The sequence below is a fragment of the Apaloderma vittatum genome, unplaced genomic scaffold (genome assembly GCF_000703405.1).
Source record: "Apaloderma vittatum isolate BGI_N311 unplaced genomic scaffold, ASM70340v1 scaffold10924, whole genome shotgun sequence".
NCBI classification, from domain to species: domain Eukaryota; kingdom Metazoa; phylum Chordata; class Aves; order Trogoniformes; family Trogonidae; genus Apaloderma; species Apaloderma vittatum.
Genome location: NW_009714365.1, coordinates 20,828 through 37,723, shown reverse-complemented (window position 1 = coordinate 37,723; position 16,896 = coordinate 20,828). Strand labels below are relative to the sequence as shown.

Here is a 16,896-nt window from a genome sequence, read left to right as displayed (position 1 = left end):
GTACGCGTTTTTCTGGTAGCTTGTGGAAGCCCGCGCAATGAGTGTGGGCAAGGCAGGAGCGCTCATGAACGCCACCTTCTTGTGCTTTTCTTTCTCAAGGGCCTGCATAGCATCCAGAGACCCTTACTGCGGATGGGTGAAGGAGAGCGGAGCGTGCACACAGCTGGTCCTTGGCTCCAAGTGAGTAAAGGGCTCTGGCTGGGCGGACCATCAAGCTCCAGCAGTGGCGCCAAGCGGTCTTGGGATGAACTATTTGAAACATGGGGCTCTTAGGAAAGGAAAAATGTGGGAAGTGTTTGTTTCTAGCTTATTTGCATTCGCCTCTGAAATGCCACCATAATTTTTTTTTTATATGAACTCTCAGCTGATTGGTAACTGTTGAAAGAGGGGGAAGAAGAGAATGAAAGAGCATTGCTAAGGTCCGCCTGTTACTGAAAGGATGGAACTGAACGGGTGTGTCTGGACCAGCCCACACTGGAGCCATCACTGCTGATTAAAGAGGCAATAGAATCCAAATTAAATTACTGAAGCAATTTGTCCACTGAAAACAAAACCAGTCCTAATTTACTGTGCATTACTAAGAGGAATCACAGAGCACAGCAAGAGCTTAAAGCAGATTCAGAGAAGTGCTGGATCTCCGCTTACTTAACAGTAGAATTTAATTATTTTATAATAATGAAAGTCTGTGAAAGGTTTGTTTAAATATGGTTACTAAAGCCTCCTTGCAGGGAGCAGAACCACTTCAGAGCTCTCATTTCTTAGCCACATCTGATACACCTCGTTCTTGCCCACTCTGAGGTACAGCTGTACTTTCAAGGTTGTGATGGGAGTACACCACAAGCATCATACAACCTTGACAGCCTCACAGCTGGCCCCTCTTAACCCTGCTTCTATACAGGTCTTCAGTGGGTGAGTTACCTTCCTCATACTTGTGTCCTCTCCTCAACATGCTATTTCAATCCAGAGCATGTGTGAAGATGTCTGATGGACTTCTAAACTGGCCAGCAGGAGGCAGAGATGTTAGGTGCCCTCCTGGAGTAGGTGACAGTTGAGTGAGAGTTTTAAGAACATGGAGTTGGAAATGAGGTGCCCGCAAGGGTAATTATGCCTCAAGGGCAGAATCCTAACTAATGTAGACAAGGGCTTTTGTTGGAGGTTTTCCAAGGCTCTTGTCAATCACCTTTGACCGTACAGGAAGTTGAAGGAACAGTTTCACTGATTATCCAAAAATCACAGGCAGAACTTAGGAGTGTTAACTGGTCATGTCAGCTAGAAAAGCTTGTGAGTGTTTTTCAAGAGAGCCCCTTGGGTTCAGTGGAATGCCTTCTGCGGACTGGACCTTACACCTTGCAGCTTTGTCCAGCACTGTATCTGAGTGGCTGCTGAAATGCAAGTTGTCTTCCCCCAGCACAGTACCTACCCCATGGGTTATCTTCCTTCTCACATCAATGTGTCGGCGCAGTTTATCCGCTGTATGAACCAGTCAAGGTAGAATCCTTGACAATACGTAATGCTCCTGATAACATGTATTATAGAATTAACAGCTCAAAAAATAGGAACCTGCTTGCCCCTGTTGACAGCAAGGCATGCAGTGAGTTTAGAAGTAATAATAAAATGACAAAGCATCATCAGAAGCCAAGAAACCATTAAGCAATGACAAATAACTCAGATGTCTGTGTTGCAGTTTTTCAGCCTTTGTGTAGAAGTTTCAAAGAAATGGCCATTTTCGTGGTGGAGCTTCATTTCAATGGCACGTGTGATAACTTCTTTATGGTTATGACTGTTGTTATTCATACTGTTTCATTTCTTTCTATTTAGACTAGCATTTGAACAGGACATAGAACATGGCAATACAGATGGCCTGGGTGACTGCCAAAGTAAGCAAAGCTTTTACCCTCTATTTACCATGTGTCACAGCATCCTTCTGAATGCCTCAAATCACCATTACCTGTGGGGCATTCTTTTGTGGCATTGTAAGCCACAACAGGAACAACAACTGTCGCTAACAATGCAGATTCAGAAGAGGAATGGTTGTTTAAATGTGTTTAAAGAAAATTGCCCAGTTGAAGTGATTTATACAAACACCAGACTTAAAAACAGTTTTGCAGTGAGAAAAGCTCAGTTCTAGAGGATATTGACTTTAGCAATGGCATAATGAATTGGGTGTTTGTTGTCTTTACTAGGTGTGGTTGTTTATGTAGATCTGCAGAAGTGACTTGGTTTCTTGATCTAGACCTGGACTTGGCCTACATTCCCATGCAGGAAAGGGAGACAGTGAAATGTATCTTCGGCTTTGGACATGGGTCAAGAAGTGGGAACTGCTTAGTTTGTGCATCTTAGTGAATTTTACACACAGGCTGGACAACATAGTAGTATTAAGTGGTCAGGCACTACTGACCCTGCTCTGGAAATTTTAATGGCAAACCTTAGGTACTGACAGTGTGAATTGGGAGCTTAAACACAGTCTTTAAGCATTTACATTTTGCACTGAGGTGCTTAAAAGTACATAGCTTACACTGCATGCAGAGAATCCTTGCATGCTGATTTCTGAGCCTTCAGGAATACCAACATCTGTGTTCAGGACAGCCCTCATTCCAAATGGTCTTGCCAAGGTTGGTTTAATTCTGAGCCCCAAATATTATTTATAAACCTTATGAAGCCAGGAATCACATACTTTTTGGTGCAATTTGCACTGATGCCTGTAGATGCAATAAAACTGCTGAAGCTGAGGAAGTAATGTACGGTGAGAGAGTCATTACTTTTGGAGTACAGAGCAAAATAGCAGAGGGCTAGAGTGTGCCGTGGAATACAGTGCAGGCCAGCTGCTCTGGAAAAAGCTGCCTTATGCTTTGTTGCATCCTCATTCAAATACAATTTATTACTGTGATCACTGTACATAAGGGAGTACAAGGATTTCAGCCTCTGCATCTCCCCCATGTCACTACACCCCCTTCTACTTCTGCCCTGAGATAGGTTTATATAGGCTGACTCTTAAGCTTTTTGAAGGAGGTGTACAAACAGTCCCTCCTGTGCTCCCTTTGAAATGGGTTAGCACCAAAATCAGGTCAGTTCCCAGCTGGTGCAACTTTGCCCTTTTCAGCCATTTCTGCTCTTCTTGGGCAAATAGGTTAGACAGGAGTGGAATGTACCTGATATCAGTTAAATATAAAAGAAAGGTAGGAAATTATTCAGAAACAGAACATTGTGTTCACGGAGAGAGATCTGCTCCTGTGCAGAGAGCAACAAAGCACATACCCTGCTTAAATCCCTCTTTAGCCCCGAATGATGCGTTGAACTTTGACACTGCACAGAGGTAGACTTCACTCCCTGATAACCTAGATGATCTTACTACTTCATGTGGCCTTGAGTCATATGAGTTTTGTCCTCATTGACTCATGTGGCTGGCTGCATCACTAGTAGTGCCTTGTGTTTGTTTAGGACTTGGATCTTGCAGAGAAGGCCATGGCAGGGAGGATGCTGGCCTTCCCACTTGTTGTCCCTTGCACAAGGGCTGGTCGTGAACACTTTCAAAGCCAGACTTTAGTTTTGGGTATGTCTGAATATCAGTTTTACCTAGGTCCTCAGAGTACTAATCGAATACATATAAATATGAGCTGAAGCATAAAAGGTTGCTAGCAGCAAACTATTAAAATGATAAAAAAGAGAGAGAAATAATTATTTTTCCCCTGTTATTTGTCTTTCAGATTCCTTCGTAGCCCTGAATGGTAAGGAAGCTCTTAGTTTCATTATTTACTGACAGCAAATCCATTTTGGAGGAATCACTTCTTACCAAACTTTTAAGTATTTTCATAGTTTTGTTTTATTTAATGTTTCTTACCAATTTATTTTATTTATAGACATTTCAACAGCTTCACCTGATCATGAAATGTCTTACGGCACAGTGTATGGTCAGTCTATGGGTGTTTTTAAAAATTCTCCCCAGATCCTCGTGTTAGCTAGTACGCAAATAGCTGTTACCCTTTTTCCCTTATTTTGTCTTGGTTCTGAGGGCCTGATTCACTAAACACAACCAGGATTAAGTCACACGTCTTGATTTTCAATCCTTCTTTTCTAGTCATTCTCAAAACTGTCTCCACTGAATTAATGTCAGATATGGCCTATTTTAATGGCATGCCAGCAGACTTGATTAAGAGCATGCTTTGTCTGAACACTCAGGCAAAGGAACACTTGGGTACAGTGATGCATCTTATCTGTTCACCAGGAGAAGCAAGATAACAGCTCACATCCCACTCATGGATTGTCTAGGCTGGTGTCATGACTACTTCAGCAACCAGCCAGGAATATCTTAGGGAAAGGAGCTGAACTGCCCCTGGTTTACAGAAAGATCTCTTATAAGGAAAATTATTCTGTTTTCCATGTGAGTTGAGACTGGGTTATGCCTCAGTTCCTGAAGGTTCCTGTCACTTCTGGAGTGAGTCACTTATGGTGTCCATGCTTTGAATATCTTAATGCCTGAACGGAGCTTGATCTGTTAAAAAAAAAAGGGATTCGCATAGAAAATCAGATTACCTGAGCTGAAGAGGAGCATTTCTGCAAGCCTAGAGTAACAGTTTCCCATGAGGCAGCTGTTAATCTGTAGCACCACTTTGTTTTGTATATTTGGAAGTGGATTATGCTGGTACTTGGAATGCAGAATAAATAGCTTCGTAAGAAATTATTGCAGAATAAATAATCACTTTAACTTCAAACCTAGACTGTACTATACTAGTTCTTCTTTATAGACATCCTGAACAAATACAAGTACTCAGATGCTAAGAGGATGTGTGGTATTGCTCCCAGTGAAGTCAATGGCAAATTTCCACATGGGAAGGGAGCTTGCTTGTGAAGTTGCTTTCGGGCTGTACAAGACTAGCAGTTCATCAGAGCTAGGGAAAATTCACCATATATTTGGCTGAATGTAGGTAGGTTAGTGTGCAGTTGTGATGAACATTTAATTGATCCTTTTATCTCGTGCCTGCAAAATACGTAGGTACAGAACAGAACCAATGACAGCTCAGTAGAGCAGAATAAAAATAACTGCAGGCACGGTAATACCGTTCAACATTTATAAAAATAAAATCAAGTTCCCTGTGCTGTTTATTACCAGGAAATGGAAAATGTGCAGGTGAAACTTGTTTGAAAATATGACAATAAAAAACAGTGAAGGGAATATACAAAATCAAACACAAATTGTGACTTCATAATGTATGGAAGACCCATGGTTTAATTTGCATATACAGATCTCCTTTGGAAAATGCTGTAATTAAAGAACAGTAATCACAAAGTATGTACTGCTGAATATAAAGAAGATGGCCTTGAGCATAGGGCTGACGTGCCAGAAATATTCTAGATTTCCTGCTTCTAAGTGCATGTGTAGGCTGCACAGTTGTAACTGTGGGGCTATGGTTCTGGATTCCGTCCATATTAGCATGGACTTTAGCATAAACTTATAGTTTAATCCGATCAAGAAAGCGGAAAAGTGATTCAAGTGAGCAGTACAGTGAAAAAAGCTGCAGTCCCAGGGAGTACAGGTAACAAAAGGAATTTAATTTTACTATCCAGGCACATCAAGCCCGAAGACAGACTCTGTGAATTAACACAGCTCTTAAAGTAGAACCCTACAGCTATATGCAAGGGAGAAATGCTGACCCAACAGTAACATTGGTTCCCATTCATGCCCTGTCTTTCACAGATGATTTCACTGACCCTTCTCAGGTAGATCCTGATATCATGGTCTCTAGTTAAGTCATCTCTTCCTTTTATGGGTTTAGTGGTTTTAATACTCATTCTGATATTATTGCAGTCAGTCATTCTTTTCACCAAACAAAGGGAAGTGTGCCAGTCACCTCTGTTGATCTTCCACATGAGGAGTGTAAAAAATTCCAGCATGAGGTAGTAAACCAGTCTCAGTAAACATGGTCATGTTTGCTCGCTATAGTGACTGCTCCAAGTAATTTTTTTCTTGAGAAAAAGAATTATAAATGGTGCGTATTAATGTTATTGAGTACAGTTAAATGCATAAGTAAATGATATTTCATAATAGATTAAACCTCAGAACACTGGAATATACTAGAATAACAGCCAAGTGACTGCTCAGGGTGCTTTTGGATCCATTGGGCTAAATATATCCAAAGTCATCTGGAACTGCAGTTGCCAAAAAAAGTCTTAAGGCCTGATTCCCTTAATTTACTCCACTATAAATCAGATCATTTCAGCAGACTTACTGTCAATCTGTAGCAGCATGAGTGAAAGGAGAACCAAGCCCTTAATCTTTGTGTTATTGGCATCAGCCTCCTCCTGAATTCAGCAGGTAGGCTCCCTTTTCTGGGCCAGCCAAAGCACAAAGTCCACACAGATGACCGTACAGGTGCATCCCTTTTGACACCCAAGAAGATGGGCTGAAGGTCTGGCTGCAGAAGGTCAGAGAGAAATGATGCAAGAGGCACGTATTTAAACAAGGAGATTAGGCGAGATTCCACTGCAAAATTGTAAGCGGCTTCAATTACCTTTGGAGACATCAGTTCTTGGTGAATTGGGCCCTTATTTTACCCTCTAGCCGTAGCCTTTTCTCCCTCTGTAATATTGATTTAGCCTTTCCCTCTAATTGTCTAATTAGGTTGCTATAGCTGTTAATAGGATAGTGTGCAGACATCTTAACCGCTGAGATCCTAATGACGTGTGCATGTTAGAGCAACTATCAAATACGTATTGAAACCCTGTCTTTGTTTTAAACGGAAGAAAACTCCTTATATTTTACAAGTGCACTTCAGAATGAGCTATAGTTACAGAAGTTCAGCCCTTCTGAATCATTATCTGTGCCTGTAGACACAAAGTGCTTTTACTCCCCTTCTGTTACTTGATTACAGCACTCCAAATGAAAAGTTCCTGCAAATAATGGAAGCACCTAAACCAGGCTTTTTTTTTAAAGTGTGTCTGTTTTGATTTTTTCATGTTTACTTTAAACAAAGAAGTTTGAAAAGCACTGTGTCTGCAGTTTTTCAGATGGTTTGTTTTAAAACAAAGACAGAACTGGTTTTTTAGATGTTTAGGTATTAACCCATATTAACATGGACGCACTGGCCACATCGCAGATATTGTAAAGCCTCTTTAAATTGCAGCAAAGTCTATTTACACAGTCAGACTAGTAAAAATGGTGTAATAGAAAAAAAAAGGCTCACTATGTGTTGCAAACTATACAGCACATTGTAAAGGTGTAAAAATGGCAGCATGTGAGAGGGACAGAACTGGGTTGCCTGCCGCTTCAGCCTTTTCTCTATTTATGAGAGAAACTTAACCAGCTCTTACATCTGTGGTGCCACTCTGCCAAGAGGTGAAATTCACCCAGCAGGACTGGCTATTCAGGCACTTAAGGGGACAGAGGGATACTGCTTAGAGGAGCAGCCACTGCCCGCTACTGTTTGTAGAATATGGCTCTAACACAAGTGGTATAGGCTAATAAGGTCTAATCTGCTCCTGCACTGCTTCCTTAAAATCAGGTGGAAGAAATTCTATCTCGATTAGGTGTGGAAGGTTGTTTCTCAGTGTGTACTAGACTGTCACATTAGTAACAGAGTGAATAGACTGATTTCTCGCATTTGTGTGAAACCCTTCTCTACCTAACGACCATCTGGTATACATTAATATCTCCACAAAGCCTTAACTTTCCATTACGAAGAAGTTCTCTGTGTGCAGCATATGGTTCAGGTGTTTTTTTTTTCTTTCAGAAAATGTGTCCCTTCGGCATATATTGCCTCTAGATGACTGTATTAAGAAATATTTTTTCTTTAGCCATACTTACGGCTTTTCCTTAGAATTCCCCCTTTAAGAACACCTGAAGTGCAAGTGTCTGGACAGAGATATGGGCATATAATATGTATCAAACACAGGCATAAAATATGATTGCTGCAAGATTTCCTTGTCTTTTACCTCCTCATCAAGCAATGACTAATTGCTTTCATATGTTGAGTGCAGCACTGTTTGTAGGCTGACCAAATATCATATACGTTATTATGGTTGCTGAATGGGGTGTTAACTTGAAGACTGGAGCCCCACAAGTGCCTGTACTGTGGTTTAGTCCTTAGAGAAGAAAAGACATGGAAATCTCATAATTTCCATTTTCTGGGCTGTTCTCTATCCCATTATTTCTCTTATTCCTTGTGGATGAGCCCAGGAGTTGACAAGCATGAAGTGGTGTAGGGATGAACATTTTGATGCTCCAGCATGATCTGGCTTTGAGAGGCATGTGTTTTCAATTGCTGGACCTCTACCTGTCCTTTTGGAAGCAAGCAGCCCTGCTGGAGGACTGCTGTGGAGCAGGCGTCACGGTTGTGTTGGAGCCCGTCATCCATCTAACTGTGTCTAACCAATGCTCCTAGCTGTGCTGTGGCTTGTAGAAACCTTTTAGAAGTAGATAATATTTGGATTCTATTTTCTGTTTGAATGACATTAAAAGTTCTGTCTTCAACAAAATAGAGCTTTTAATTTGCTATGTTAAAGAAAGGTGGCTGGGAGAAACCACACTTCCTATCATGAGAGGTAAAATAATCCAGTGCCCTTGTCAATATAAACCTTCAGCCTGAGATCCAGAGCTGAACTGTGTTAATGATTAGCTGAAGGATGGCTTTCTGGTAAGAACACTATGAATTTGACCAATTTTCCCTGCTAACCATGCCAGTTAAAGGAGTTAGTTGTGTCCACATCGTATGCAAAACACAATGCTGCCATATATAATCCTGTGCAATAAATCAAAAAGATATCTTGAAAATATACGGAGGAACACAGACATTTTCTCCCTCTAAGACCATTATGGACTTTAAATCATAGCAGCATCTTAGTAGAAGTTGCAGCTTTTTTACTGGCTTCATCAGTAGTCCAGCACCATGAAGCCAATGAAAGGGCTGGATAAAATGAGGCACATGAGTGCATTGAAAAGCTTGAGAGCATTGGTGACCAACATTTAGATTTTTGATTGCTGGAGTGGAGTTGCATACCTAGGTTCATCATCTTTCCCAAGCCAGGACTTGATGGCTTTAGAAACCATTTAAATCAGCCTTTTCGAGATGCAGCTTCCAAGAGCTTTTATGCTTATTCAGTGACTGTTTAAAATAAACTACAGAAGCATAGCTCTATGCCTTCTCTGTGAGGCTTTAAATTTGGGCTTCTTGTGTTGGTCTATGTCTACACAAGTGATTCTCAAATTATTTTTCTGAGCAGTGAAACATCAAAGGAAGGAGTGGGGAGAGGGTCCCTGCTAGGGCAGTCTGTAGACTGGTGATTGGACTTCTCTCCAAGGGAGACTCACATCTAAAGAAGGAAAATTAATTTTCTCTGTCTGTTAAAAAGGAGGTAGAAGCAAGGAGAGCTGCTGTCAGTCTGTCTGGCATTATCTGAGAAGAAGTGTTGTCTGTCATTCTGTCTGAATAATCCGATTCTCTTGGTTTGTTTGAGCGTGTTTCAGAAACCCTTCTTTTGATGTGCTCTGTCAGGAAAGTAGGTAAGGGGAAATGTAGTTACTCCACGTTAGATTAACCAGGCACAAAGCAGCCCGAGTCCTGCTCAAACATAATTAATTTTGGTGCACATGCCAAAAAGGAACTTTCAGAAACGTGCAGTTTTGCAGTCCAATTGTTGTGGTGTGGTTGGAATTTCAGTGCCCTCACCCCAGCAGCAGTGGAGCAGTCCAAGCCACTGGCAAGCAAGGGTTGAAGCCATCTTTCAGAGGTGATACATTCCAAACATACTGGGTGCTGACATACTTCTCAGGATGGAGCTGCAAAGCGCATACAAGTCTAATAACACATTTCTGCCCCAACTAAACCGTGGTTAAAGTTGTTCAGTGCTTCCAGCAGGACGTGTCCTGTGTACATTCTGTTTGTTCAGGTGTGTTTGATAGGCAAGGAGCTCATCAACCTTATTCGGGACAGAAGGAACAAAGACTAGAGTAGTTGTGATGGAAAAAAGGTATGAGACCTTTGTCCATCAGCTGCTGGAGTCACAGGCTCTTGGGCAGATCTGTGTACTAAGATGTGTTCATGGCCATACTGAGCAGAAATGGTGTTCAGTTGGATGCTTATCTCAGAACCATTTTGGACCATCAGGTGACGCAGGACTGATGGTGAGGGTGCAGGCAGGTGCAGGCAGCCAAGAGTCCTCACACATTTCCCATCAGGAGGGCGATGCTGCAGTGTGAGCGTGCCGGTGCAGGGCAGTCCCTCATTCCCGTGGGGACATGGGGCACAGAGTTGCTGATGTGGCCGGTTTGTAGCTCCTCCAGCATTCCCATTCAGTTTCAGCCATGTTGGTTGTTCCATCTTAAATTGGTTTTAAAATTGCTTTTTAACTAAGCTAGTACCAGACAGCATGGCCTGACACTTCACTGTTGGTCAGGAGTGTGTGTTGAATCCAGCTGAAGGATGCTTGAGTCAGATAAACTGTGTTCACCCTCTTCCACACGCATATAACTGTGTTGAGTAAAAGCACAACCATGAGCTCAGTGGCAGCCCGAGGCATGTGTGCACCTCTTTAAATGATCTGATTTGGAAGGTTCAAATCCCCTGTTTCCATGGGTCTGTGCTTTGAAGGACCTTTTGTTCAGCCTAAGACAAGACATTCACCCATCATGGAAGCAAAGCAGTGCGTGCATTCCTGAGCATGGGGAGGTAGTGTGGTAAGTGACTAATGAGACTTGTCTTCCCTACCTGTATTTATAATGTAAACAGGACACTCCAGTTCCCTAGTCCCAAGCACCACCACTTCTGACTCTCGCGCTCGACAGGGTTATGATGCTAGGGGACGCATGCTGAATTGGAAGGATCCACTGGGTTCATCTGAAAATACAGATCCATATGTGGCAGTTTCATCCCATAATCATCAAGACAAGAAGGGTAAGGCCTTGGAAATGACATCCTGTGGTGAGGAGGGAGGGGGGAAAGGACTAAAGTGTAACTGCTTCCAGCTGGCTCTGAGTAACATGTAATAAAACTCCTGTGCTATAATTAAAAGCTTATTGTAAAGCCTGAAACTAAACAGCCAATCTCAGACTCAGATAATTCACTGCCTGAGGAAACCACACAAAACAAACAGAAGTGTATGCCTATGCAGAGTGTGTTGTGCATGTGCACGGGAAGGAGAGAAACAGTGGGGATTTAGCTCTCTTTAAACTTGATCTGCTCTGTTCTCTGGTAGAGGAAGATCTGTGGCTTCCCATCATTATTAAAGGGTGCACTTCTATATTGCCTTTTCACCTGAATTGAAAGGGCAGCACAGCAGATCTCAGCTAATTTCACATTATTTTTCTCTCTCAGTGACAGAGATACTGAAGGTCGTCTCAGTTTAACCACTGAAGTAAAACTGACAGTAGTCCTCTTCACTGGGCTGAAGTCTCACTGTCATCAGTGAGATCGGAGCATCAAATGCCTTCAAGAGTGGCGGATAAGGAGGTCATTAGCGTATTTGAAAAGATGCGGAGCTGATCGCTGGTGGGGAGAGATTCTGTATTGCATTTTTAAAGCAACAAGACGTTGGGATTTAGGTGTCTTTTCACAGTGTTCAGCCCTGTGCTGAAGCACACTTGGTTCTAACACAAGTGAGAGCCCTTTGGCCTCCAGTCCCACTTTGGAATATGTACAGAGAATTGCCTAAATTTGCCACTTGAATGTGCTTAGAGAAGAAGCAGCTTTTCTCCTTGTAAGGATGGTGTTGCATCCCGTTTCCATCTTGGCCATCCAACATTCTCTCAGCTCCCTTTAATTTCTGTCTCAAAGAGGTTAAAATGGTTCCTTTTTAAACAGGGGACTTCGGTTCAAATAGCTCCACTGCCTAGAGAGATCTAAGTCCTTGGTACTCTTCTCCAGGGTGGTCTTAGATAGCTTCTTTCAATCTCTTCTCTGTTGAAGATGTTTCACTCTGTATGGACTAATTAAGTACTCACTGGGCCAGAAGGAGAATGGATATTAGGAAAACTCACTTGCTGAGTGGTTACAGCACTCACCAGGGGCAAGAACGCACATGAGCTTCAGTCCTTTCTGCTATGAGTACTTGATATAAAACACTTAAAATATTAATTGAAATGTGGATTCCAGTCTCTATTGTTCATGCATTTTACATGAAAAACTCATTAGACAAAAGCATCAGCTGTTCCTGGAGAAGCTACTGGCATGCCAAACCTGCTGATTTGCATTGTCTGCCCAAACTAGTAGGTTACTAAATCATATTCCTTCCCCTCCGTCTGACCCAGAGAATCTTGAATTCTTTGCATTGGCTGTAGAGAGCAGGGAATGATGAGCATATTAACACTGCAGAATGGTCTTCAGCAGAGCTGCACTAACAGCTGGTGTTGGTCTGGACCCAGACTGTGAACTCACTGCCTGTTATTCACAACACCTCAGATAACACAATGCCTCACACAGTCCTGGGATATCCTGGATTTCTCACTGAACTCTGCAGGATTGACCTCAAAGAGCCTTCATGCTTCGTAGCCACGAAGGTACTGGGTGTCACCTGGCTGACCCAGCAGTTTTCCAGATGAGGAGGCCAGTCAAATTGGGCAGGAGATGCAGTAAAACTTGCTGAGATGCCATGGAAAACATGAAACTAGTAGCCTTGGCTTTTAGGCTTGGTGGCAGGAAATGGAATATGAAGATTTGAACTACCTTAGGCAGAGGACGCGAACTTGTCTTCCACCTTCCAGCAATAAGCTTTTCATATAAAAAAGGGAAAACCCGGAATTTGCTCTTCTTCCTTCAACTGAGTTTTAGAAGTGGCCCTCATTTGAACAATTATTATTTATATTTTTTTAAGAGCTTAATCCTATAGACATTCTGGGAGAATAACTGCAAATCTAAAGCAAAAATGTGAATTTCTAGCACCTGGTCAGGCTTACATGTGAGTTAAGCAGAGCTCCCCTGCACTCTGCTTACCTGTGGGCTACTGAGCCTCGGCAGAGGAAGAATTTCAGGCTGCTGCAATACTCAGACTCGCACCTGTAATTTAGGGTGCAGGCGACTGAGAGTGCTGAAGATGAAAGCTCAGATTCCTAATTCCTGTTTAAGCTAAGTTTGAGATACCACCCTCGTTTTTTTAATTCCTCAGCACTTGCTCTTCAACTGTAGAAGGGCAATTCAAAATAAGTGATTTCTGGGTATCACATGTGTAGAAGAAGGAAGGCAGATAAACCTGCATGCCCTTCTAAAGATGGCATGTGATTTACCTGTCATTCCTCTTTCCTTTCAGCAATACATCAGTGATAATGCTGATAGCCAAAAATAAGGCTTTTTTCTTTTTCTGTCCCATCTGTTAGTAACACCTGGTATTCAAAATGCTTGAGGTGAGAGGACATTTCTTAGAAAATCCAGTGTTCCCTCTTCTGAAAGTAAGTGGTATCTTTCTCTCCTTCACTCTGAGAGGAGGGGATGTTATTAAGCAGATTTGATGAGCAAGGAAGGAAGGAAGGAAGAGATCCTTGAACCTAGCTCTTCTGTTGGTGTCAGAAACCACTGACAGTGGAAGATCTGGCTCTTTACATACCCAGAAGAATGCGGGGAATGGCACTATTTGTTATGTGTGGGTCCCTACTTTGCAAATCTTTTGTGAAGCAATGCTTAATAGATGGAAAGCTAGCTCTTAAAAGCATCTTGTATGCCAGTAGCAGCTTTCAGAATAGCATGCAGTGAAAGTATTAATAAATGTATAGCTGTTGGATTCTAATCATTTTCGCTTCAATTCACTGACTGATGAGGTGGCTTACATTCAATAGTTGCCTCCCCAGGGAGTGATGGTTGCCAAAGAGCCTTATTAGCACTTGATGGGGTCATTTAAATATCATGCATTCTTTGGTGCCTAATTATGAATATTGACAAAGCTGGAAGCAGTCTACACACAATCAAAACAATGGCGGCAGAGGTGACCGCATGGTTGTTTACCATTACCATCTACTTGTGTGTTGTTACTCCTTGCTTTGCCCAGTCAGAGCTGGTTGGCTCCAAAATTACTATTGATTTTTTGTTTTAAAAGGGCAAAGCAAAGAGTTCTTACACAAAATTAAATCAGAAAATGTTACGCTTACTATCCTTTTATCAAGATTTTGTTTCCACTTTTGCTATGATTTCTTTTTCTTTCATGCATTCACAAAGAAAAAATATTCTCTTTTTTAAACAAAAAACATTTTCTCTTTGTTTTGCAAGGTGCTTTGTGTGGTCATTCATTGGTTGTGTCTAATCCTTTGGACAGTGTTTTCTTTCTTTTCCTGTGCTCACAAACGGCTTCTTAGTGATTGTACTAATTGTACAGAATCCACTTGCTGCCTTCTTTTCTGTAACACGGGTGCTTTGATGATGTCACATCCATCCATATGCTTCACTTTTAATTCAGTGCAGGCATCTTGGGGAATATCTGTGGGGGTGTGAAGAGGGGGTTCTTTAAAAGGGTTGACTCATGGGAATGTGACATTTGTGTGCCACAGCTTTAGTAGCTAAATATACTCTGGGATTGTTGTTTCTGAGCTACATCACATTTCTTGCCAAGATGAAAATGTGTAGTGCAACACGTAGAGTGGGAGCTATGCATTGCCATCCCACTGGCATTTTCATTTTGGCCATTAAGGAATCTGTCCTTCTTATTGCAGAACAAAAAAAAAAAGCAAAACAAAACAAATCAGCTCTGATTGGGCAAGCTGCACCCCTCTTCCTCTTCTGCTACCCAGAAAAAAAACAAAAAAAGAAAAAAAACATGTTCTGGAGTATGTTTACATTTTGTTTTCTTTCTTGCTGTGTTTCAGTGTTAATTTAATTGTGTGTTTCTCACCTTTGTCGAAACAGTTTCCCTAACCTTGCTGTCTAACCTTCCCCCCTGCTGCCATTGTACTTGGTCTCCCTCCCTCCACAGTCGTGAAGCTCCAAGGCTTTACCCTCTACACTCTAATAGTGCTGTAGCGCTGTGCCTCTGAAGTCGTCTTACTAACGAAGCGGGGAGTAGACACGTAGCACTTGTAGAGTGAAGAAAACAAAGTGATTTTATTCAGGAGTATCTGCCCTTGCCTATTCATTACCCTGCTGCCCTTCTCTGCTGCCTCCTGTCCTTCCTGCCTCCCTTCAAAAATGCCTCATGCTTTTCAAGTCCTGGGTTCATTAGCACAAATGCAGCCAACTGCTCAGTTTTCTTACTAGTTCCCTAAATGCCTGGAGCCTGCCTTTTAAGCCCAGTTTTGATTAGTTGGTTGCAAATCTAGCTTACGATTTCATGGCTCTGCTACAGCTTCTTCTCCGCAGCATTTAGATGGACATAGCTGAGATGGGCAGTGAATGACCAAAGGGTAGCGTTGCTGTTAGCAGACTTAATGTTTGTATTCTTACTTGTTTCAACACTTGTTAAGTGGAGATTATGGAGTGGTATCTCCTTTCTTTAACAAGCCTTTTGTTGATATCCATGTACCAATAGTAAAAAGCTGGTTAGAAGCAAGATGTGATGGACACAGTTTACAGAGTTAAGAGTTGGTGATGTATTTGGCTGTCAAGAATGCTTCTGGGGATGTGGTACCTGGTAGCACCTATTATTTTATGGATTGTAGAATCTGTATTATTGTTATTAATAACTGCAGCCATTCCTCTGGTACAGAATTAGACATCATTAGCAATAGTCAATTCCTTTATTTGGAGGGCTGTGCCATTGGGGAGCCCAAGCGCTGTTTATTTCAAAACCTGACTCCAGAAGATATTTCATATTGTACACAAGTGGCAGTGTTACTAAATTTTACTGTGATTATCGCTACTTGAAAGATTTGCCAAGTACTGACAATGCTTGTCTCTGGAGAGTCTGCAAATGTTCAGGCAGATTCTGTTGCAGTGAGACAGAATTATATGGAACTTGAGGTATAGTTGTGATAAAGAATGTAAAGTGCTGAATTGACAAGATAATGTACAAGTAGACGTGAAACAAAAGGAAAAAAATCTGTGACAAAGAAAGCTTTGGATTATGTTTTGCATAAATTAAACAACTGGTGTTCATTATGGGAGGAGTGAGTTTTGCACCAGGAAGTACATTTTTAGAGTATGTTTCTACACAAAAATGTTGTTACATGCTAATACATGCAAGGATCTAAAAGAATCAAAGCTTTTTTTAATCAGAGGAAGCGGGGAGAAGTTGTTATTACCTTGCTAGCATTTTGTAATAATTCGGAAGAAGATTTGCAGTGGTACAAAATTTGTCAAAACTTTGGAGTCAGTGTCTGCAGGTCTGGGGGAAGGGCTTGGATTTTCAAGGTGAAGCAAATACTCTGTATTTGATCTGTGTCATTCTGATACTGCCAGAAAGAACTGACTGATCCTAAAAAATGTGTTAGGCTACTGGGAGAGGTTGCACCATAGTCAGTTCTGCCTGGATAGGAAGAGCTATAAAATTAGAGTACGCATGCCTGGGAGTAAGCTGCACAAACATTGCTATTTTTTCCAATGCCTCAAACCATTGAACACCCAAACATAAAGCAGATTGCAAGTACTTTGCAGTTCACTAACAGTTTGAAGTGCTGAGGAAACAATGAAGATTGAATCAGAGAAGATTCTTCACTTACAACACTTAGAAGTCTTTTGCCCACAGTCTAGTAGAAGAGTTCTGTGAGAAAGGGAGTAGGGAATTTGCCCTGATTCTGTCTAAGAATCTGCAGAATTTGGCTGAGATTTGAAGTGAGAGGTGTGGTTACTTGGAGCTATACTGCTTCACAAAGGGATTTCACTTACACGAGACAAGATGACACAGGACTTAGTCCATTTAAACTTCAATAGATCCTCATCTAGATTTAAACCTACTTGTGTTTCCCACTAGGATTTAAGGAGGTTGCTTGGATGAGTCTGTGCTAAACAAAGCCCTGTAGATTTACTCTTTCTAAAGTGTTCTTAGATGAATTAG

The 16,896-nt window shown here is 41.7% G+C and overlaps 1 protein-coding gene across 1 annotated transcript in view; it reads left to right on the top strand.

The window, feature by feature from the left end:
• Positions 1-16,896, top strand: part of SEMA6A (sema domain, transmembrane domain (TM), and cytoplasmic domain, (semaphorin) 6A) — a 60,247-nt gene that overhangs the window by 27,181 nt on the left and 16,170 nt on the right. Inside the window, exons 14-18 of the mRNA XM_009868739.1 lie at positions 100-180; positions 1,819-1,877; positions 3,705-3,725; positions 3,858-3,908; positions 10,719-10,883. Of these exons, the coding sequence (XP_009867041.1) occupies positions 100-180; positions 1,819-1,877; positions 3,705-3,725; positions 3,858-3,908; positions 10,719-10,883 (377 nt within the window). The remainder of the gene's footprint in view (positions 1-99; positions 181-1,818; positions 1,878-3,704; positions 3,726-3,857; positions 3,909-10,718; positions 10,884-16,896) is intronic.